Source organism: Rhinolophus sinicus, chromosome X, assembly GCF_036562045.2.
Source record: "Rhinolophus sinicus isolate RSC01 chromosome X, ASM3656204v1, whole genome shotgun sequence".
NCBI classification, from domain to species: domain Eukaryota; kingdom Metazoa; phylum Chordata; class Mammalia; order Chiroptera; family Rhinolophidae; genus Rhinolophus; species Rhinolophus sinicus.
In genome coordinates, this window is record NC_133768.1 from 114,022,875 (window position 1) to 114,047,823 (window position 24,949).

General features: G+C 40.5%; 1 protein-coding gene across 6 annotated transcripts in view; it reads right to left on the reverse strand.

The window, feature by feature from the left end:
- Positions 1 to 24,949, reverse strand: part of OPHN1 (oligophrenin 1) — a 304,832-nt gene that overhangs the window by 144,625 nt on the left and 135,258 nt on the right. For all 6 annotated transcript variants that reach the window (XM_019753605.2, XM_019753604.2, XM_019753610.2 and 3 more), the window contains exons 6-11: positions 16,912 to 17,013; positions 13,252 to 13,362; positions 10,716 to 10,820; positions 8,783 to 8,912; positions 6,613 to 6,713; positions 2,638 to 2,729 (exon numbers count right to left, since the gene is read on the reverse strand). In XM_019753605.2, coding sequence (XP_019609164.2) covers positions 2,638 to 2,729; positions 6,613 to 6,713; positions 8,783 to 8,912; positions 10,716 to 10,820; positions 13,252 to 13,362; positions 16,912 to 17,013 — 641 coding nt within the window. The remainder of the gene's footprint in view (positions 1 to 2,637; positions 2,730 to 6,612; positions 6,714 to 8,782; positions 8,913 to 10,715; positions 10,821 to 13,251; positions 13,363 to 16,911; positions 17,014 to 24,949) is intronic.

Genomic DNA, 24,949 nt, shown 5'->3' on the forward strand with positions numbered 1-24,949 from the left:
ACAGACATAAAAGCAGACACTGAAGACCAGATATGATATGAAAACCATTCTGGAACTCAGCTTCCCTATCTGGGAAATAGAAAATCCAGTGTGTGTCCTGGCTTGACCGTACCAAGAAGCTGAAAGAATAACTAAGTGGCTCTTCAGGAAGCATTGGGAGATCCTGGAGTGCTACAGAAAGTCAGGTTCGAATAACATGAACAGGATGACAGGGATGAAGAGCAGTGACTCCTCGTCCAGGGTCTTCCATTATGACCTTAGACAAAGCCTGTGCCCTCCCTGAGGTCTCAGTCAGCCATGTGGAGGAAAAGGGCACATACGGCACATCTACAGCAGACTGCAGAGGTTAAGACTGTGAGCTCTACCCGGCTCTACCGTTTTCTAGCTGTGTAATTTAAGTGACTTCACTTCTCTCCGTCTCCTTGTCTTCCTTTGTGAAACAGAGATAATAACACCCCTACCTCATGTGACTGTGGTGAGGACTAGAGGAAATTATCACTTAAAGGGCTGAAATGGTGCTTGGCACATAGCAGGTACTCACCAAATGGCAGCAGTCGCTGTTGTTGGTGTTGCTGTTATTGGTGTTACTATTGGTGTTACTATGTTGGTGGTATTATTATTATTATTATTATTATTATTATTATTATTATCGCCATTCAAACGCTGATGGGCTATGAGCTTGTGGCTTCAAATACTGGTAAGAACACTTATAAAAAGTTCTCCTCTGTTCCCAAACTAGAAAACAAGACTCACAGAGTCCTTTGCTCTGTGCCGCAGGGAACACAAGTACAAGTGCCTGATGCCTGCTGGGAAGGCCGACTGTTCCTTTTGTCAGATTGACTAGCCAGGAAAGCAGATGTCACATCCCTTGGAAAACTCCACATGCACAGAGGTGCCTCAGTACCTTCACTGTTATCCTTAACGCTCTATTTCACAGCACATTTATTCTGCTTATAATAGACAAGTGGATGCAATTAAAAAGAACATGGCCTTTGGAGAGCGACAGACCAGAGTTAGAGCTCAGCCTTGCCACTATGTAGTGACTATGATTGGGCAAGTCAGTTAACCATATTCCAGTATCAGTCATCTCACCCGTACAGTGGGAGAGGGGATTAAACGAGGGAACATTTTTAAAAGCACCCAATATGAGGTAACTAAAATCACAGACCCACCAAAACTTTGATTCCTAGGTGTAGTGTCAGAAATCCTCAGCATTCCGGGGTAGGAAAAAATACATTAGAAAATGAACACCAAATTTAGTTTCTACCATGAACCTTGCATAGCACTAGGGGCAAGATGCGTAATTGTGAGTTGGTCCCAGGTCCTAATACTGGGGCCAAACTGTTTGCAACTGCTTTGAGTCTGTGGGAGTATTATTTGCAAGAAGCTTGCAAATTTAAGCTGAAAAGGGAATCTGAATGAAATTAGAGGCAGGAAATTTTCATTTCTTTTAAGCACCTTGATGCTTCTGAGCCAGAGACACTAACCATTCATGAAAGGGGAGCCACAGCCAACAGTCATTTCCCCCTTCCTACTGGGCCTGCAGCTGTCTGGAAAATGAGTGACAGCCTCACGTTTACCGGTAGCAGTGTTTACCAGTAATAGTGTTTATGATCACAGCCGTCTTTGATTGGGACCATTCATTTTAAACAAAAAACTCCTATAGATTCACAAACAGAAATTTAAAATGGGGAAACTCACTAGCAGTCATTTAATCCCCTCATCCCCTTCATAACAACCCCCTCAAAAAAGTCCTCATCTCTCAGACAAATCTTTCTGACTCCAGTTACTGATAGTTTTGTTCATATGATATTGTACTAATTCAACCTTCAAGTTCCTTTCTAGTAATCTGATCATTTTGTTTGATTCTATTGTATACCGAGTGCCTAACAGAAACAACAGACTGCAAAGAAATATAGAAACACCTTTATTCACTGGATTTTGGATCAACTTCCCACCTACATAACATGCTAAAGTAATTGTAAATGTTCTCCTTTTAAAATATAAACATTAAACTCTCATCTAATAAAATTGCACATGCTCAGAAAACAAAAAGAAGGCACTGGAGAGAAACAAATGCTGTCAAGTCCAAAGTCTGTAAGCCTTAGCTGAAATTGGAAAGTTGATAATCAATCTATTTCCACTTTACATAAATATGTGCAAAATAGGGAAATTCTGTATGATGCTCCCCCCAAGTAGGTGAAAAAAAACTCCCCAGTCCCACTGCCATCCTCCATCCCACCTATCTCCCCTGAAAAGTGAGTTCTAATTAACGTGTTCTTGTATGTTATATTGGGAGATTAAAATAAAAAAAGAAGGACTTTTGTTATCCTGTCCTTTTGGCAGCATCATCAAACGCTAATCTTTGGCATCTCTGAGAGAACAAAATGTGAGGACTGACTTTTTCTACGTGGAGCAGGTGACGCAGAGCTGACTGAAACATGCATAGAGAGCGCCAGTGCTGGGCCAGGTCTAACCGGGACCCCTGGGAAGGGCAGCCAGAAGAGCCAAACAACAATGTCATGAATGGATTTACTCATTTGCATCAACAAGAGCTGACAGAGGAAAACAAGAGACCTATACACGCTCAACACCTGGCTCACGGGGACACTGCCAATTCACACCAGCACAGCTTACCTTTCATTCGTTTCTATGTCAAAACAGAACCTCTTGTCAATAGACTCCGTCTTCCTTCTCACGCAGTACTTCAGGGTTAAGTCCAAGGGCCCCTGATACAAGAGAAGGATTAATAGCCAATTTGGAAAAAAATGCACAGAAGCCTCTTCTGCCTCCCGCAGTGTCCTCAGTGCCACTTGGAAGGCAGCTGTCAGGGCAGCAGGGGTGATGTGTAGCATCACTGAGAACCCTGGCCCTTCAAACGGTGGTTGCAGCAAGAATCAACGCATGGCTGAGACCAGGAGAAAATACTCAAGTGGGCCATCACTCCTTTCCAAGTGTGGCTGATTAAATAGGAAGGTCACTACACATCGTGGAAGGGGAGTGTCGGAGAAATGGGCTGCCCAAATGGCATTAAGTGTGCAGAATAAAATTTTCATGAGACTTCTAGGTCGGGAGGCTGCAATGGGTAAGTGGCTTTCTGCAAGCATTCTTCCATTAGAGTGGCAGATGGAGGAGGGGAGACAAACATTTGTGCTCCACAGCTCCAGACTCTTGAGGATGACAGGATTGCAAAAGCAACTTCTCCAAGAATAGCGCAGCGGTAGAGAACATAAGCCAATGTGTGTATTAGTGAAGGTGGCACTTGGTATTTTGCATGTGCGGGATAGTGTGGTCTACCTTAGTCTTGTGGGCACTGAACAAGGCCATTGGAATCCACTGTGTCTACAAATTAAAAATTCCGTCTATTATCTCAACAGAGACAATGTGGGACAGGAAGGAGAAATAACACTAATCAATCACGTACTAGGTGCAGCATATGACACTGGGTATTTCCAAACTACCTTTCTTCATAACAACCCTTGCAGGGAAGTGGAGCTCAGAGGTAAAATGACTTACCCAAAGTCACCCAAGTTGGTGTAGTGGAAATAGCAATAAACTAGAAGTCTTAAAACCTGGGGCCTTGTCTCAGTTGTGCCTTTTACTAGCTATGTGAGCCAGGGAACATCATTTTCACACTGAATCGGAACTTCGCAGTCTATTAAATGGGAATAACACTACCCACCTTGTTGTCTGAGATTCAGAAACAATGCCCAAGTGCCAGGTCTAAGCCTAAGCACTATGCCATCCAACATCCAAACTGGCCCATACAACTGCTCATCTACTACTTCTCTCTCATTGGCACACTTGAACCCTGCAGGGCTCTCCTTTTGCTGCTCCTGCACTATAAAAAACTCAACTCAAAATTCACCCTTCAATCTGCCTTCCACACCCCAACACTTAGGATATTGAGCGTCATTGGTCTTTCAAGATAAGAGTACTTAACAAGTGCCTCATGCGCTCACCATCTCTCTTTAAACTCTCACCTCCCTCAGATTTGGTGGCATCGCAGCTCAGGGGCTTAGGCCCTGCCCACCACTCCAGGCTCACCTCCAGGCAATCCCGTCAGTTTTATGTGCCATCTGTGCAAAACTACTTGTATTCTCATACACATCATGCCCTTTCACGATTCCATAACTCTGCATATACTGTGTCCTCCACCCGAAATGACTTTCTCTATATTCTTTGCCGGCATAAACTCTCACTAGCTCTAGAAACTGCAGTTCAACTTCAATTTCCTCCCAAATCACCCACGATTCTATTAAAGCTTCCTGTTTTCATGTCTGATTTCCCTACTTGCCTGACAACGCCTTAAGGACATGGGAAGTGTCTTATTTATCTTTAAATCTCTAGAAGCTGGCAAAGAGTTAGTGCTCAGTCAATGTTCACAGTGCCACTTTTCTGATAAGGAAAATGACACTGGGCAACAAGTCATTTAGTCAAGATCAAAAAGCTAGTAGGCCACAGAGCTAGGATTTAAAACCAGTTCTCAAGACTCAAAATGGAGTGCTCTTTTCCTCTTAGCACAAATGCCTGACGGGGAAGGGATGGGAATCTAATAAAACAGTGCTTGGGAGGGCGATGCGCCAAGTGACCAGCAGAACAAATGGTGGTCAATAGGCTGAACGAGTAGGGAACAGCGCTAAGTGTCCTAGTGCTGAGGAGGGCTAATTCCTCCACTTTCAAGTTTGGCTAACCCTAATTCACAGTGCTGCTGGGAAAGGAACGAGGCATGTGACAGGAAGTATACACCTCAGCACCCGGCGCACAGCAGACATTCAACACAGTGGCTTTTCACCATGTTACTATTTCTTCTTATTATTAGTTCACTTATATTTATATTTTTTGCCTTTCTAAAAGACAAACTAGTAATAGGAACTAAATCAGAGAACTGACAAGGGACCATTTCCACATCCAATTTAGGGCAATTCAAGTAACTACTTCCACCCCCTCTTCCATTGAAAGGGAAGGCCAAGTTCCTCTTTCCGTTCTGTTAGGAATCCCATATTAAAACTGCTTAGGCTGACACGACTGCAGTTTTGCAAGCAGCCACTCAATGAAAAGGGAAGAGCGGCGAAAACGAAAAGGAGGGCTTGCTGTCAGCTCTAGGAGGATATGAAAGTGGCATCTGCTGCCTCTGTCTTGAGCTTTGCAGTAGGCACCTCTGAGCAAGACAGACAGGGCTTAATCAGCTTACTGTCTACGAGAGGAACTTTAACGTCCGGATTTGGAGAGTAATGTGTGTGTGAAAAGGAAAGGAAGAGACGGCAGGGCATGGTTGCTTATAAGGCCTTGCCAGACATATCAGCTAAGTCTGGCAGAACTGGGACAAGATAAATCTACTGGAATCATACTGAAAGGTGCTTTGGCAATAGGCAGACTGGAAACTACGGAGAGTTTTGGAGTCATAAACGAATAATCAGCCCACATAGCAGCATGGCTGAGGATTCTAAAAACCCCATTTGATACACTTCGGTGTGCATCCCACCCCCAATCCATGTTCAAAGCAGAGTGGCAAAACTTGTGGCTAAAGACCCAAAACAGGTATTTTCAAAAGACTGCCACTAAATGTCAGTCTTCTCTAATTTCCTATGAACAAGACACACAGGGCAGCTCTTCCATGACAAGTACCAGCAATAGAGAAAAATGGGCCAAATTTTCTCCAAATTCCTGCCTACGTAAATTCAGTCTTCACGCACACAATGTTCACTCCTAACAAGTGAACACTGTTTCACTTTGCAAACAATTTGTAAAGAATGAAAATCCTTAAAAACCATGTGCCAAGCCTGTCTGAGCTGGAGACAGTTAAAAGGACACATTGAATTACTTCAGAATATGAATAGCCTGTCTATCAGCTTTCATGTTAAGAAAGCCTTGTGTGTGTGTGTGTGTGTGTGTGTGTGTGTGTGTGTGTTCCGCAAACTCCTACAAACACAGGCAAAAGCGAGATGACAAAATACATGCTTTGGCTGCATGGTCTAACATAACATAACAACATATAACATAACACACAACATATCATAAAACATAACATAACATAACACATGAGGTTCTTCCAGGCAAGTAAACTGTCTTCTCAGTGTGCTAAACTCATCTTGCCACTTTGGGGAGTGGGGGTGTTTTGGAGGCTGAAGAAGAGGCAGTGACTGCTTAAAGGTATTTGAGTATTACAGACTGTGGGGTACAGGTTATTCCAACTTTAGACACACTCTTTTTAAAAACAATTTGGGACAGTGATTTCTATTTTGAACACTTGCTATTTAAAGGAATCCTACAGTAAGTAGAACCTTTTTTTAAAGCAAGTAATACTCTCCTCCCCCAATTCACCCATGCTTTTGAAATTTTCTTTGTACAACGTGACAGGCACTTGTAATAATGTAGTAAGTACTCTGAAAGTGTGCAGGCACGTTCAGAAGGGTTGATGTACTTAACAGAGCGCTTTCCCTCACTGAGTAGTATTTGGCGCAATGCAAACCTACGCCAAGGAGACACATGAAGTGACAGACTGCACATGGCAGTGACAGACTTCTTCTCTAGCACTAGGTCAGCATCTACCCTTTGTTGAGATGCAGTCACAGATGCACGTGAGAAAATATGGCACACAAAACAACTGACCTGCTTAGCACCTGGCTTCTGCTCCATAGGTGTCATGGTGAGCGTCTTGGTCTCTTTCTCATACTGGCAGTAGTATTTCACCCAGGATATTCCCAAGGCCCCTATAAAACCAGACACAGGTGAGCTGGCAAATTCAGTTTTGGCTTCATGGCCACCCACCCCTAAGATGGAAGCTGTACACAGCTTGCTGTCGAGGTCATGCTCCAGACCCAGTCGTCCCGTTCCCGAGCTCCAGCCATACAGGGTCACCTGGCTGGTGTGCTCATGCACAGCCTAACCCTCATCATCTGCTTTCACATCTGCTCTGACTGCTCCAAAACCCTCACCTTGCTGCGTTCCTCTACACACCCCATTGCATGAGCTGGAAATATCTAGTCTTCTGCTCCCACTGCCTTGTAATGTGGCCTGTTAGACTGGTGGTTGGGTTCTGCCCACTCCAGCCCCTAAATCTCTCTCCTTCAGTTGTCTTCTCCTCTCCATTCCTTGTGAAACTGAATTAGTTCAGAACCCTATTGCTGACTTAATTTGTTGATGCCATATAATGTATAAGCCAAATTTGAGACATATTAAGAGTGAATACAGCACTATTAATAATTACATCAGGACAATGTGTGTAAACCAGGGCTGTCTTGGCAAACCAAGGCCCTAAAGACACACTACGTCCTTGCACACTTCTGTTCCTTTACTCATGCAGTGGTATACACCTGGAATTTTCTTTCCCCTTTTCTTCACCTATCAAGATCTCACTCATAATTGAAGTTCCAGGTCAAATGTCACTTCCCCAGTGAAACCCTCATGCATATGCCCCAAATGCCATGTTCAACATATTTCATTATAATTCTTGATATACTAATCTGTCTTCCTTGTCAGACTGTGCACTGCTCCAGGGCAAAAACAAAGGCTGATCCACATTTTTGTATAATACAGAATTACCCAGTCCAAAATGTCAATAGTGCTGACACTCAGAGATCCTGCAATGCAGAGCTGAAGGGATGAAGCTGACACATGAAAGAACACACACATCTTTGAAAACCATCAGAACTTAATCACTTTAGAGCAGGGGTGTTCAAACTTTTTTCAACGTTTTTCACCAAGGGCCATATGTGGTAAAATACACAAACAGCCGGGCCACTCACTCGAGGTGAAGTACGTATTGCCTCCCCTGGTTTATTTAAGTAAACTAAATATATTTTTGGAATTTACTGCGGGCCAATTAAAAATGGATTGCGGGCCACAGTTGGCCCGTGGGCCGCAGTTTGGACACCCCTGCTTTAGAGGAGGAAAGCAAGACAATATCACTCCTGCAATACCATGCTTTCTGGATTGCAGTGGTTTCTGCCACTGGTAACTTCTGGGTAGCCTCCTGTGCCTACTCCCCAGGTAGAATAATTCTGGGCAGGGCCTTAAATCACAGGGTCATAGTTCCTAAGGAAAATCATATCGCACACACAGGCTTGCATAATGCAATTAGGAGGCAGGAAACTGGGGCCATCTGCAATATTCAGTGATCAGCTAAGTTAATTAGCCCACTTTCCTGGGTTAGCAATGAGCAACTGTCTTGCTCACTGAAATCACGATGGATGTTTAGTGCTTAAGGGCAACCATGTAATCCTGAGGCACTGGAACGTATAGGGTTTCGTGGTAGGAGCACAGATTTGGGCATTTTACAGACCTGACTTTACTCGTAGGCCTGCTAGTTGGCAGCTGGGTAACTTTCAACTGGTGACCTCTCTAAGCTTCAGAGGCCTCATGTGTAAAATGGATATGATGAGATGGTTGCGAAGATTAAATGATACTGTATATAAAGCACTCAGCACCATGCCCGGCACACAGTAAGTGGAATAAATACTATTTTCCTACCTCTTATCCCCTACCTCTCTTTTTGCCCCAAAGAGTCATCGAAAGGATTAAATAACTATCAATCCCCACTTTGAATCTCAGGTAAGACCCGAGGTCTTATCATCTCAGAGCCTTTATAAGACAAATCTATAACCTCCCCCTGCAATTTCTCCTTCCTTTTTATTTTCACTATTCGTAGGAAGCTCTCCAAAGAGGGGTAGCTGTCAGGGGTCTTGAACAATATGGATGCCCAGAGTTTGGAAAAACCAAGTGGCAGTAGGTGCCAGCCTACTGAAACCCAGTGGGTCTCCCTGTATTGTATCTCACACACATTTCTCTTGCGTATAGAGATAGCCTTCGATGGTTGGCTGCCCTGGAAGTTTGCATGTCTGGGGAGCCTCTTTCATCCTTTTCTTAAGTTCTTCCATCTCTTCCCGGGTACTGGAGAAATGATTTCTCGTCTGCAAAGACATTATCATCATAATCATTATCATCACCATCATCATAAATAAGCATTTTTTTTGGGGGGGGGGGCAGAGACTCACAGTATTGTCGGCTTTCATCATGTCTTACAACATAGCAAAAACAAGAGTTGAATGCCATAGTGACCAAAAAATGATTTTATGGAGTTTACCAGAACTAAAGACTAACAGGGAAACATAAATAGCAGTGTACCCATAAAACCACATTTGGGGGATTTTTGTTTTCTAATGGGAATCACATAAACCTGCAAGAAATAAGGGCTCTTAGAATTCTGAGCATGAGACTAACCGCTGCTGCACAAAAAGGGAAACTATGAAGAAGGTTCCCAAAGATAACATTATCATGGTACTTTCTAAGTTCGGCCTCAAGTAAAGTTACTACCTACCTGACTCTGAATCTAATTTGGCCACCGGGATAAAATGTATGAGAGGGTGCTCTCTTGGAAGATACGTCAACAGAAAACTTGTGTTTCCATAATCATGAATAACAAAAGCTAACTTTAAGAAGTAATGTTTGAATACTACACAGCTAAAACACAATGGCAAAACACCCTTAGAAATGTGGGTATGAAAATCATTAAAAGTCCTTAGTGTTTAGTTTCAGGATTGTGACATGGCAGCGAAAACAGTGATCTCGGCCACCCTATCTAGTCGGGCCCACTGTACTCATTATCCTGGAAATGAGTTCACCGTGTGTACGCATACAAACGCTTGTTGTTAAACTCAGGCTCGTCAAGTTATAGTTGAGGAAGATGCAGGTGAGTAACCCGGTTAGAGGAACACTTTGTAAAATCAGCAGAAGGTAAAGGCTCTCACATTCCAATGTAGAGTGCCCAGAGAGAAAACAACAACTGTAAGTCAAGATCCTCCTAAACAAAGACATGAATTAATTTCCACTGCAACTTACCAACTTATTTCATCTAAAAATACATCTATAAATTCCATGTAATTCAACAACTAGTTCAAAGTCGTTAGCTCAGTGATGCCTTCTCGGACTGTGCCAGGCAGTCAGCTACTCAACTCTGTGCTTCTTCAAAATTTTTGGTCTTAATTTTATTTTAACACTTATCATAAGGGATTATGATTTATCTGCAATTATATCTTTCTCCTCCAAGAGACTCTACATTCCTTGAAGACAGAAAAAATAACGTGCCTCATTATGGTATGTCCAGTGCCTGTTGCGATGCCTGGCACAGAGTATATGTTCACCAGATCCATAAGCATTCATTAAATGTGGGTTAATTAAATGAGTGAGAAAGAATATACATGGCAAGAATGGGAAGACTGTGCTGACGTCCGTCTATAAGAACCAGCATGGGAGTGAAGGTTGAGAAAACCTTTAAAAATAATTTATTTAACTCTAATAATAAGTAGAGAGAAAAAGAAGAGAAGAGAAAATGGCCATTCAAGGTAATAAACCCCACAGTGAGTGTGTCTTCACTGACAAGCAGGGAAGTAGCATAAGATCTGCGCTTAAACAAGCTCAAAGCTGGGTTCTGATCTGGGAGAGATGTAGCAAGTTAGCAACACTTAATAAATATTGGATAGACAGGTGTGAGTAGGGGAAAGGGTGGGTTTAAACAATAGTCAGCCTCGAAACAGGGAAGAGCTAATAGTGGAAGAGCAAGAACAGTCCAGTATACTGAAATATTTATGATGCACACCAATGTGTCCTTACAAATTGGCTGGGGTGCAATAACCTACAATTCCAAGGTCAAGGTCATCAGGGCTTAAATCCAATGGCAATGCAGAGACAGATGAAAAACCCCCATGCAAACTTACATTCTGCAAGCTGAGCTGGAGTTGCTGTTTGTACGGGAGGAAATCCTGTGTGAGTTCTACCGTCAAGCTGTTGGAAATGAAGAGGCTATGAAGAAAGGCCAAGACCTAGGGAAAATGTGTAAAAATAACTTCATCACCAGCACCTTCGCATTGATCAAATATAGAAAACAGAAACACAGAAAAGAAACTCCATACACTGTGTACCCAGGATAGTCTTAAAAGCAGTCATGCAAACAAACACGTCTACACATAGCTACCCTCTTATTAGGTTAAACATTTACACTGAACTCAGCTCCAGAAAATAAGAACTACTAATGGATTTATTCATTCTGATCCTTTTCAGATAGCATATAAAACCATTCATAATTTGGACATTATGAAGATAGACTGTCTTTTCTCTCTAAACCCTCAGGATTGGCAGAGTTGGTATTCAATAAATACTTCTCGAATCAATAGATAACTAAATGGATAAATAAATGAAGTCAGAATCTATACCTTTATGAAGACTACCATAATGCTAACAGATCTGAGGACCCTGAACCCAATTTCAAATCAGAAGTGTTTTCAGGGGGTTGTAGAACAGGACATGCAAATGATCAATAAAGTACTTTCTTAATGTCCAAAATGTTTAACCCCATTGAAAATCATATATACATAAATAAAAACAAAAGAAAATATTCCTTTCATCTATCAAATACAAACGTTTAACAAATAATGCTCAATGCTGGCAACAGTGAAGTATAAGAAGTAGTAAAAATTGCTCTATTGTTATAGAAAGTAAACAGGTGAGCACATATAAATATGCACACACAGTCCATATGGTATATATACATACATATATATGTATACATAAACACATATAAAAACTATGCACATACACACACGTGTATATGCTATGGTACACACACAGTAGTATCCACAATCTTCCTGTTTGTTTCCCATCTCGGGAAATGACAACACACTCACTCAGTCAATAAGCTACAAAGTAAAGAATCATACCTGATTTCTCTTTCACTCACACCCCAATCCAACAATACATCAATAATTCCTATCAGGTTTGCTTCCAAAATATATCTCTCACCCAGCCATTCTTTTCTATTTCCACTGCCCCTCCCCTAACCCAAACCAACCTCTTCTGTTGCCTAGACCAGTGCAGTAGGCTCCTAACTGGTTTCTCCACAGGACAAATCAGATCATGACATATCCTGTTTAACAACCGCCAGCAGTTTCCCACTGCACTTAGACTAAAATCCAAAACCCTTATCATGCCTACAGGTCCTATGCCTTCCTTTCAGACACTGTTTGCTGCCAATCTCCTTTTATGTCACCAGTATCTAAAGGCACTCATCTTTTCATTCCCTAAGCACACTATGCTTTCCTAATTTAAAGACTGTGTATATGTGTCTTTCTGTGCCTGGAATGTTCTTTCCCCATTATTGACATTGCCTCATCTTCTCTTTCCTTAGATCTTAAATGACACTTTCAGAGGTCCTCCTCGACTACCAGATCAAAAGCAGCTGGTTTTGTCTTGTCCTTTGTTTTAGCCCTTATCACACCTTACAATTATTTTGTTTACGTGTATCCTTCCTTCCCTTCTGTCTACCCCATGAGTCTGTCTTGTTCACTATAGGATACACAGTGTTTAGCACAGTGCCTGGCACATAACAGAAGCACAATAAATGTTCATTGGATAAATGAAGAAATACTCGTTCGCACATATACATAAACAGATACATATAAATGTGAGCACAAATACACATGTACACAGACATATGGGCTTGTGTGCAATATATACACATGTGTATACACACATGCACACAGGTGTACACACACCAACATCTACAAGTACATGGGCACACAGAGAAAATTATAACAGAGAATATAGAAAGAAAATGCCACAATATTAACAGTGATTATCTCTGTAGGGGGGATTTGTTGTTTTGTTTTTCCAATAATTTTTTTCTAGCTTTCCTGCAATAGAACACATTTTTTTAATAAAAAAGAAAGTTGTTATAAAATTCAACATAGTTGTCAAATCAAAACACGTCATCATTTATACTAAATTAAGGAGATTTAAGTGGAAAAAACTAAAGAAGATAGAAGTTAAAATCGTAGAATGCGAAGTCACTGAGTGCAAGGGACTTGAGTTCCTAGCACAGTGCCTTGTATCTGACAGGTATTTTCAAAGGTTTTATGAAAGCATGAGAGGAAGGAAAGGGGGAAAATGAGGTCAAAGGAAGGGTGATAGGGAAATTGAGGGAGTGAAAGTAGGAGAGAGGAGGGAAAGAAAAAGAGAGCAAAATCATAGCTACAGAGAGAAAATGGGGGAAGAAGGCAGAGGGAAGGGTGAGGAAGAGTAAAAGAATATTAGTGAGAAAGCAAAAATAACACAAGCCAGCGAGTCTACTTTCTTGAGATTCATTATTACAACTATCTTTCACATTCTTTGAGATTGCAATTATATGATCAAAGTTTCCCACATTTACCAGGCAGTTGGTGAATATTTCTAGACCACTCATCAACAGATAGAACTTACCGGCTCCACAATATTGAACTTCTTGGACTCCTGAACTTCCTGGATTTGATAAACGTAATCAAGGGAAGACTCGAAAAAATTGTGCCTCTCCTTGTCCACCAGCAGGTCCGCCTGTAGGAGAAGGGTATCAAATGTCACAAATCTGCATAGTCATTCATGCAAGTCAGTGCTTATGGACTCAACAAAATGCTAGAGATAGAGAAGAATTTAGCCACCAACTACTGATCTTATCCCTTTATTTTTGCAGATAGAACATGAAGCCAAGAGATAAAAAGTGACTGATGCAAGACTTCTGGTTTCTGCCCCTACAAGTAAAAGCTTGAAAGTTATGATGCCTATGCTCACACACAAAAACGCTAAACAATTCCTCTTAGAGTTGGAGTCAAAGGGAGAACCTATGCCTCAAAAATTGCACAGACAGTTGAAGATGGAGAATCGGAGCATATCGGAGCAGAAGCTTGTTGCTACAGCCAATATCAGATTTTATTTAAGAAGAACTCTCTATTAGGTCCAACGTGGTGGCATAGGTAGACGCTGAGCTTGTCCCCTCCCAGGAACACATCCTATGTATACCTATATTTACAATTCCTCCTGAGAGACAACTGTAATCTAACTGAACAGCTTCTGCACAACAAGCGCAAGAGAAAGACCACATAGAGAAGGTTGAGGAACCATGAGGGTTCGCTATCCACATGCTCGTGCAGAGTGCTCTGGCACACCCCCACCCCACACTCCAGGGGCTAGATCCAACAGAAACAAGAGGGTACCACAGCTTGCACAGAAGGGGAGCCTCCGCCCAGACACTGACCCAGTGGGTATGGCAGGGTGCTGCTTCAACAACTGAGTTGCGCATGCAAGTGGGGCTCACCCACCTGGAGAGAGTGCGGAGCTAGCAAAGCATGGTGGGACCTGCCTGCAGGGCTACCCTATCCAGAGGAAGTACAGAGATATTGGGGCACTACTGTGTGCTTATGTAGTGTTGCCCATCCTGGAGAGTGTGGACCTAGCAAATGGCTGCAGTACCCACACACAGAACTGCCCCATCAGAGAAAGTGTGCAGATAGTTGGGCACGTGGGGCTGCTCTGCCCCAAGAAATCACAGAGCTAGCAAAATTTTGCAGTACCCACACACAGGGCTGCGCAGTGCGGAGTGAGTGGGGTGATGCTGTGCATGCACGCAGGGCTGCCCCACCTGGAGAAACTGCAGAACTAGCAAAGTATGGCTGTGTGCACACACAAGGCTGCCTGACCTGGAAAAAGGGCAGAGCTAGCAGAGGGTTGAAACAACCATGCAATCATGCAGAGCAGCCTGACCCAGACGGTGCTCTCATAACCAACAATTAAAGCAACAGGGCAGCCAGGTGCACGGAGCAGCCCATTCTACATCAGGCAACCCCATTCAAATTAGAAAGACAAGGAAGCACACACACACCTGATTGGCCCACTGAGAACCCACTCCTTCAGGCCAGGTGACACACAGTCATTGCAAGTACCCACCCCAACTACAACAGGCCTGCCAAACCATTCAACACACAGTCTACACAGAGAACACTTTTTCAAGACTGAGAGATAACAATTCCATTCAACTCAAAGGAACAAATACCGAAAAGTCAAACAAAATGGAGAAACAGAAGAATATTCCACAAATGAAGGAACGAGAAAACAACTCCACAGAAAAAGCCTAAAAAATGGAGATAAGTAATTTTCCATACGAACAATTCAAAGAAATAGTCATCAGTATGCTCAATAAACTTGAGAATAGAATAGAGGAACTCAGAGAATACTGGAACAAAAAAGATAGGAAATGTAATAAAGAAAGAGATGAAATATACAATAATTCAAGAGAAGCATACATGAGAAGGAATCGACAGCAGCTTAGTTAATACAGAAGAATGGATTAGCAGCCTGGACAACAAAATAGTGGAAATCACCCAATCACAAACAAAATAAGAAAATAATTTTTAAAAAACTAGGATAGTATAAAAGAGCTCTAGGATATCATCAAGCACCCTAACATTCATATTATAGGGATTCCAGAAAGAGAAAAGAGAAAGGGACAGAAAGAATATTTGAAGAAATTATGGCAGAAAACTTTCCTAGTTTGGGGAAGAAAACCGACATCATGTCCAAAAAGCACAAAGAATTCCAAACAAGATGAACCCAAAGAGGCCCACACCAAGACAGACTGCAATTACATGCCGAAAGTTAAGCATAAAGAGACAATCAGAAAGGCAGCAAGAATAAAACAAGTCACATACAAGGGAAACCCCATAAGGAAGTAACCAAAATATACCTTAAGACAAATGAAAATGAAAACACAGCAACCCAAAATATATGGGAGACAGCCAAAGCAGTTCTGAGTGGGAAACTCATAGCAATACAGGCCTACTTCAAGAAACAAGAAAAATCTCAAATAAACAATCTAACCTTACACATAAAGGAACTAGAAAAAGAAGAACAAACAAAGCCCAAAGTGACTAGAAGGAAGGAAATAATAAAGATTAGAGCTGAAATAAATGAAATAGAATCTAAGAAAAGAATACCAAAGATCAATGAAACCAAGAACTGGTGTTTTGAAAAGATAAAGAAAATTAATAAACTTTTAACCAGGCTCATCAAGAAAAAAAGAGAGAGGACCCAAATAAATAAAATCAGAAATGAAAGAGGAGAAGTGACAACTGACACCACAGAAATACAAAGGATTTTAAGAAATTACTAGGAACAATTATATGGCAACAAACTGTACAACCTGGAAGAAAGGGATACATTCCTAGAAATATAAAATCTTTCAAGACTGAGTCAAGAAGAAACAGAAAATCTGAACAGACTGATAAGTACTAACAAAATTGAATCAGTAATCAAAAAACTCCCAACAAATGAAAGTCCTGGACCAGATGGCTTCACAGGTCAATTTTACCAAACATTCAAAGAAGAATTAACACCTACACTTCTCAAATTGTTCCAAAAAATCTAAGAGGAGGGAAGGCTCCCAAGCTCATTTTATGAGGCCAGCATTACTCTGATTCCAAAGCCACATAAAAGACATTACAAAAAAAGAAAACTATAGGCTGATATCTCTGATGAACATAGATGCAGGAGGGCAAGAAGTATGTCTCACTGTCTTTGTAGTGATGTTGTACCCAGCAAAGAGCCTGACATGTGATAGGCACTCACCAGATAGTGGCTTCTTGGAACTGAACTCAATGCAACTCCACGTAAGCTACAGTCCCAGTATAGGACAAAAAAAAAAAAAAAAAAAAAAGCTAATGTTGGAATACCTCAGAGGAGAAAAGTGGAAGATCTGTTCCTCATGTACCAAATACACTAGCATAACTGTATCCTCATATGGAATCTGGAGTCAGAAACTTAGACGTGAAAGGGAGTCTGGAGATCACTGAGTACCACTCCTCCTTTGACAGACAGGAGAACTCAGACCAAGGAAGAAATACCTTATCCAAAGTCACAGTGTGAGTTAGGGGAGCAGCTGGCTTGAGAACTCATGGCTCCTGAGTCCAAGGTCGTGGTTTTAACTGCAAGTACTACTACTATCCATGGTTCCCAGCGGAGGCAGGGTATGAGTACAGCCTTGCAATAGGAAAGTGCCGCTGTTACCAAGGTATAACTGGCAATGGAAGGTACGGACAGGCTTTTTGAACATACCTCTTGTAACTGAGATTCTTTCTTTTTGGAGGACAGATGTAAGTGCCGATCCAGCAAAGAATAAAACCTCTCGCCATCCTTTTCAAATTTCTTTTTCCGTTCCTGGACATGGGAGAGAAGGCACAGAATAACATGTCTATAGTTTTAATTTGGTTTGCTCAGAACTGAGAATGAAGGATGCAGTGTTACGTTTCATGCGGCCAAGCTATTTCCTGGGAAGGAAAAACAAAACAAAAGAGAGTGTTTTCTTTTGCATTGGTCTCAGCAGTTACGACTTCCACAAATATAACCTTGAATCATTCCACCTACACAAAGGGCAGCGCCCACTAGTACAGCTGAAGGCTCTGGGAGCTGCTGCTCAAAGGATGACACTTCAAATGGGCCTGAATGCTCGGTGCTTTTACTTCTCCCCAATATTTTTCACGGTCATTAACTACACATTCAAATTTTTTAAAGGAGAAAGAAGGAACACAGTAGTGAACTAAATATATGCCTTTAAAAGATTAATCTACAGTGTATTCAGACAGCCTAATAATAAGCAAAACATTTCCAAGACAATTCCAAGACAATAGGAACGTAGGACTGCCTCTGCGAGTGATGAGTTCTTTGGTAATTTTTAAGCATTTACTCCTGCATATTAAAAGATGATGTGATAGACGAGGAAAAACTCCTAAAAGGTTAGCTGGAAAGCAAGAGTTGAAAAACCTTAGGGGGAATGGAGGACTCAGCCATCACTCTCCTCAAGTATGAAATTTAATTTAGCTCCCTACCTCTCAGCAAAAGTGGGAAGTCCCACAGCCTCCAAAGGAACACTAAGCATGCTGCTTTGTCACCGACTAATGCTGACACTCTGCAATCTGCTCAGTAATATAAAAAAATGGGAAATCAATGTACAAGGCTTGTGTTGTCTGGGAGGGAATCCAAACTCACTGAGCACCTACAGTGTGTTAGGTACTAGAAAAGGCACAGCAGGGACCACACAGCTTAAAACAAATACTGCACCCATGTTTTACTCCTAGAGGCCATCTGTTGCTAGGTAGGAAGCTAGGACAGAACTGAGCAACCTCTAACCTGTAAGGAATGTGCTTTTACCAGCGGGAAAGACAGAGAGGAAGCTACCCTAACATTAACTGAAGCCCACATCAGGCCAGACAGCGTGCTGCGTATTTAAAATCCATTCTCCTGTTTAGTCCTCACAAAGCTGAAGAGTAGGTATTATAAAGGAAATTAAGGTTCAAAAAAGGTGAACTAACTTGCCCAAGGCCCCATCATGTACAGGTCTGATTCTTTCCACGCAAACAGAGCCGATGAACGTGGGAGGGGTTACCCTCAGGAGGCTCATACATAACCAGGGCGCCTTGTGAATAAAACGTGAGTAGGTCTACGGCCCCATCCCCAACTCAGATACCAAAACACAGGAGACAGAGATTTTCCCACAAAAGATAGGTAGGGCAAACTGTTCTCTCAGCTGCTGAACCTGTTTAAAATAGTAACGGAAGAAAGCGTGGGAGCCAGAAAACACCGGGGACTTCTCTAGGAACAGATATGGTTCTGTGGGACACTTTCTCCTCCACCTACATTTTTAAGTAAAAACTATGAGATATGATTCACATACCGTAAAATTCCCTCTCTTAAAGTGGACAACTCAGTAGTTTTTAGTATACTCACAAAGTGTGGCAGTCATCACTGCTATCTAATTCCAGAATATGTCGACTGCCCCCAAAAGAAACCCCATGCCCATCAGAGCCACTCTGGTCTCAATCGACTTTTTGTCTCTATGGATTTGTCTATTCTAGACATTTCATATAACTGGAATCATCCAATATGTGGCCTTTTGTGAATGTCTTCTTACACTTAGCATGCTTTCAAGGTTCATCTATGTTGTAGCATGTATCGGTACTTTGGTCCTTTTTATGACTGAATAATATTCGTTGTCTGGATGTACCACACTTCCTTTGTGGATTTATCAGTTGATGGACTATTTGGGTTATTTCCATTTGGGGGGCTGTTTTGAATCATGCTGATATAAACATTCACGTACAAGATTTTCTGTGGTAGCACTGCAGAACTGTACACCTGAAACCTATGTCACTTTACTAACAATTGTCACCCCAATAAACTTTAATTAAAATAAAAAGATTTTCTGTGGACATATTTTCAATTCTTATGGGCATATACGTACGAGTGAAATTACTGGGTCATATGGCAACTCTATGTTTAACTTCTGAGGACCTGCCAAACTGTTTTCCAAAGGGAGTGTATCATTTTACCTTCCCAACAGCAATGAATGAGAGTTTCAATTTCTCTACATCACCACCAACACTTACCTGTCTTTTTGACTACAGCCAATCCAATGGGTGTGAAATTTCATTCACTGTGGTTTCATGTGCGTTTCCCTAATGACTAATGATGCTAAATGACTTCGCATGTTTATTAACCCTTTGTGTGTGTGTGTGTGTGTGTGTGTGTGAAGTATTTCCTCCTCTTCTATTTTTGGAAGAGTTTGTGAAAAAAACGTGTTAATTCTTTAAACCTTTGGTAGAATTCACCAGTGGGGCCAGCTGATCCTGGGCTTTCCTTTTCAGGAAGTTTTCTCATTACTAAGACAATGGCTTTATTTGTTATCGGTCTATTCAGATTTTCTATTTCTTCTGGAGTCTACACATTTAATTCCACTAAAGTCGACCACCAGTGACATCAGCCGATATACTACTACTTAGCCATTCCAACACATGCTAAAAAGAAGAACTTCGATGTCACAGTCGATTTGTCTACAAATGCCAAGTGTAGCAGAAGTTCTAATCGAGGAAAGGACTGCTATTTGTTGAGAACACACATTTACCAAGCAAGATGTGACGAGTTTTGACATACATTATTTCACTGAAATATTCATATCAACTCTGAGTGCTGGGCTTAATTTTTTAAATTTTTCTTATTTAATAGAAATTTACTCAGAATCAGAGACTATAGAGAGGAAACAGCCTGGGAACTTGATTGCAGCATTATACTCATAGTACCCAAATGATCACTTAAGAAGCATTCAAGCTTCAGAATTTTGATTAAAGTTTTTCTTTCTCAAATAATCATCTAGTTTCATGTAGCAGATTAAGACAAGCGGCAATCCCCAGTCCCATTCTTCCCATTTCCCCTCCCACAGAAGCAACCACTTTCATCTCTTTAAGCCAATGATTCTAGTATTTACTTCCATATTTCTAGTATCTCAAAATAAATTTCTTAGTATTAATGTTTAAATTTTGTGCATTATCTATTCACTTCTCAATAAAAATGAGATTTAGCTCTTTACTCTTCCTGTCCCATTGCCACATTTGTCCCCCTACCCAAACACCCTTCCTCATGCTCCCAATATACTTTTATCGTAATTTTAAGTTAATTCATATTCAGTATTTACATTATGATTATCTAAATACTACTTATAGCTGACACACATAACAAAATATGATTAATATTACTTTCCAGTACAACTGTTTATATTCCCTAAAGTTACCAATTGCCTTTTTTTTCCTTTTGCTTGGTTGCTAATATTCAATGCATTAGCACCCTAACTCTCCTCTAGTTCTCTAAATCGCCTCTCAAAATGTTCACTCACATCACTTCATTTTAAAGTAGCATCACCTGGAAACTTCTGGAAGCTCTAATCTGGACTTGCTGCCCAGTTGTCATTTGGGAGTCTCCTTCAACTTTCATCCTAGGGAATTCTGCCCCTTTTCTCCATTGGCAATCTTTTCCCCAGTATCCCCTGCTCTCATTTTTCTTGCTTAGCTCCCTTACCGTGATGAAGCCCCTTCACCTGTAGCTTCCTGAAAAAGGTATATATTTCAGTTTTTGAGACCTTGAATATCTAAAAATTTCTTTATTTATCCTCTTACTACTTTCACTAGATATAGAATGCTAGATTTTCAGGTTCCTGTCTTGGTTCCAGAGACTCTGAAATTTCCTGGTGATGTCCTTCAGGTAACAGTCTATCTCCATCCATCTTGGTGGGTACTCAGAAGACCCTTTCAATCTTCAAATTCAGACCTTTCAGTTCTGGGGAAATCCTTTCAGTCATTTCATGTATAACTTCCCCCACACACACCACACACTATTTTATCTTTATGGAATTCCTTTCACTGGACCTCTAGATTGGACTTTTCCATTTTCTCTCTAATCCTCCATCTCTTTCCCTTTTTGAACTTTTAAAATATTTTCATAATTTTATCTTCTGAACATTCTACTGAGATTTTCCTTTCTGATATCATATTTTTTTAAATTCCAAGAGTTCTTTGTTCTCTTTTAGAAGCATCGTGTTCTTGTGTCACAGATGCAGCCTCTTCTCATCTATCTGAAAATATTCAAGTTATGTGTTTTAAATATCTCTCCCTCTATTTCCTTCTATGTGCCTTTGATCTGTTTCTTTCGGTCTCTTTCATGTTTAGGGATTTGCTTGACTGTTGGGGGACTTCCCTTGACTACTGAAGAGTGGAGGACCAGAAAGCTAAATGCAAGTTCCAATTGAATATATGGCAATTGTTAAATTTGGGCTTCATTTGGCTGGTCCATTTTTGAGGATAATTTGTATTTTTAAATCTTTCTTTTTCTTAGTCCTACCTCTACTCTCATTTCCAGAGGTTTCTGTTGCTGCCAATTCTTGAGACTCGAGGATTCTCCACTGTCAGTACTGTCCTTGTTCTTTCCCCACTGCCAGCTGAGATTTGGCTTCCCTGGGTCTGATAAATCAGATGCCACTCATCCATTTGCATTCCAGTTTATAAAATTTTGTGGTTATTGCTTCTTCTTCTATTCATTCTGTTCTTCTGGGTCTTTACCATTTTTTATTTGTAAAAATCACCGTAGGATAGTTTCAGTTAGGTTTCCTGAAAGAGTATAATTCAGTTCCCATAATTGGTCTATCATTTTTACCTGCAAATTGGTTATGATATTTTCTTACCTTATTTTTAATCTTAAAAATGATGAAAGTAATGCACGTTAGAAATAAAATAAGTTCAAACAACTCAGAAGAGTACAAAGTGTAAAAGTGAAAGACTTCCCCTCTTTAGAAGCCCACTACATAGAAGCCACCACTGTTAAATGTTCTTTTCTGAGTGTGACACAAGTTTTTACTATTTCCACTTCATTAATGAGACAACTGAGGCTCAGATATGTTAACAAATTTCCTGCAAGTAACAAGCAAGTGACCGTGAGCATTCAAATGACTTCAGAGTAGAGTTTCGGCCACGGCAATCAGGGGCTACAAAGAGAAAACTTGTCCCAAGACCAAACTCTATAAACTCATGAAGAATATCACATTTTAAAATATTTGATTTATAGCTATTCTTTGAATGTCATGATATCTCAAGTCAGTCTTTAAGTACATTCTTAAAATTTTAATTTGTGATTTTCCCTCTACACCTGTCCACAAGTGACAATAGAAATCACGTACCTGAGCATGAAATGTGCTTCACCTAAGTTGGGGGACACAGTGGCCATGTTTCTAACTTGGTTTCCTTGCCCTCGGGCTATTCTACATTCTTAAACAGTCTAGTTCTTTGCAGCCCTACAGAGTTGTGCTACTTGGCAAGAAGTATTCTTTGTCATCCAAACAAATATGAAAATTCCGATATTACGGAAAATATCTCTTCCTTCTCATAAATTAGTCAGAGAGGGGGGTCCCCATCTAATATTTACTACCTACGTCCAAAATATGTCCTGGAAATTAAGTCATTAATTTTATGACAGATCACAGATATAATTGGCAGACTAGTCAAAGGCTATCCTTTGGCAAAGAGCCTCTGAGTAAGACGAGTGGATTGTCTTCTGACTGGCAAATGCAACCTACTGTTCAATTTTTCTCTGGCTAGAACACTTGGTCTATCACTCAATTTAAAAGTTTCTTACAAACATGTGTAATTTGAATACTATGGAAATCCATCTAATATGTGTTCTAAATGATGAACACTATGTATCTCCCACAACAAAATGATAATAATGACTGAATTCTCCCTAGCAGCAATTATTAAATCCCACAAATCAGGAATGGTCAACAAGAAAATAAAGCCACAACATATACTCAGGTCTCTCTTCTCTAACTTCAAAGCATTTCCCCCCTAGGATGAAAATGAAAAAAATAATGGGAGATTTCCATTTCTGAAAGTACAGTGGATAAGATACACCAACTCTGGACTAAAAAACAAAAAATGCTGGATAAAAGATGTTTTAGTCTTTTAAAGCTTTTTATTAAGTGGCCTAAAAGGAAGATCTGTGCGGAGCCCAAAACAAAGTAAAACAAGAAGCCCTGAGAAGGCTTTATTCCTAAGGGTTTCTTGAACTTGAACTTCACTTAGATGATCATATGGGGAGGAGGAAACATGACATAAGACAACTTTGGCAGTTTTAACTTTCACTTCCAGACCTTTAGTCCACCTGGAATTCACCTCTCTTCGTGCTAATAGGATGGAATACAGTTTTATATTTCTTTATATAGTGATCCAGTTTCCCAAAACCACCTATGAAACAACTTTTGTATCCCTGCTAATTGGAAGTCCTAAATTTATTTCATATTAAATTCTTGTATGAGTTTGTCACTGAGCTCTCTATTCTGTTCTATGTATCGCTGAAGGGTGTCCCACAAATGGGGGACATATAGTGACTTCATTATCATTGCATTCTGAAATGTATTTCTTTTATTAACTCAAAAAATTTACACATTGTGTTAGTTCCCAAACATAGGATGTTTTAATATTTATCATTAATTTTTAATTTTATTTTCATGGTTAGAGAACACAGTCTATATGATAGTGATTCTTTAGAATTTTTTAGGCTTCCTATATAGCCTAATACATCCTCTATTTTGTAAATGTTCCCTGTATATGCAAAAATAATATGCACTGTTTCTTAGATACAGTGTTCTGTGTATTCTGTGTGTATCTAATAGCTCAGCTTATTGTATTATAAGACTTTGGTACTGCCACTTATTTTTTTCTCTATTACAATCAGTTTCTGGGAGCACATGTTAACTATTTCCAAAACAACTGCTGTTTTATCTATTTCATCCATTTCAGTTATCATGAGGATGTTTCTCACAGCATTATTAATAACAGCAAATCAAACAAAAACCTGAAAAAAGCCTGTTTTCTACATTATGATTCATATATGTAATAGAACATCATACACCATTAAAAATTCTAACATTTATTTGTATTGACCTGGAGAATGTCCACTCCACAGTAACATAAGCTCCACATGGGCAGAAGCTTCATCTGTCTTGTTACTGTACGTGGAACGGTCTCTGGTAAGTAGTGGGACCAAATAAATATTTGTAGAATCAATCAATGAAGCTGACTTGCAACCTTAGCTGTAGAAGAAGCATTAAACTCATCTGAATATGATTACAGCACCAAATGACTGGGCTGAATTAGAAACACTTACGTGAACTACCTGCCAATAAGTGTATCACATCAACTCCTTTTAGTCTACTACTCTGGGCAACTTCTACAAATTAAGTCACATATTCTCATGTAAATTATATGCAATACTAGTAATAGCTACCACCTACTGAGCGTTCTCTGCCAGTTGTTAGGTTAGGAATTTCACTTGTATTACTTCCTTAATCCCCATACAAGCCTCAGAGTATTAGTACTATTATCCCCGTTTCACAGATAAGGAATGAGTCTGAACTTGTGTCAGTTGCACAGCCAAAAGGGGAGGAGCCAAGATTCAAACCCAGATGTGACTAAAGTCCTTGCTTCTAACCTCATAATTATACTAGATTTTGCAAAGGGCACTGAACCAGGTTCAAATTCTGTCTATTGCATTCACTACTTATATTACCTTAAACAAACAAACAAAAAACTGAATTTCTTGACCCTCAATTTCCCCATGTGGAAACAGACAATCTTCTGAAGAGACTATCATATATTTCACAAGGACAAAACAATCAAGGTAATGCTTTCCGGACACACAGCACACCAGTAAACCAGATCCCAATATAGCAGACATGGGATAGTAACAGTAGACTTAACTCAGTACCAAATACAAACTC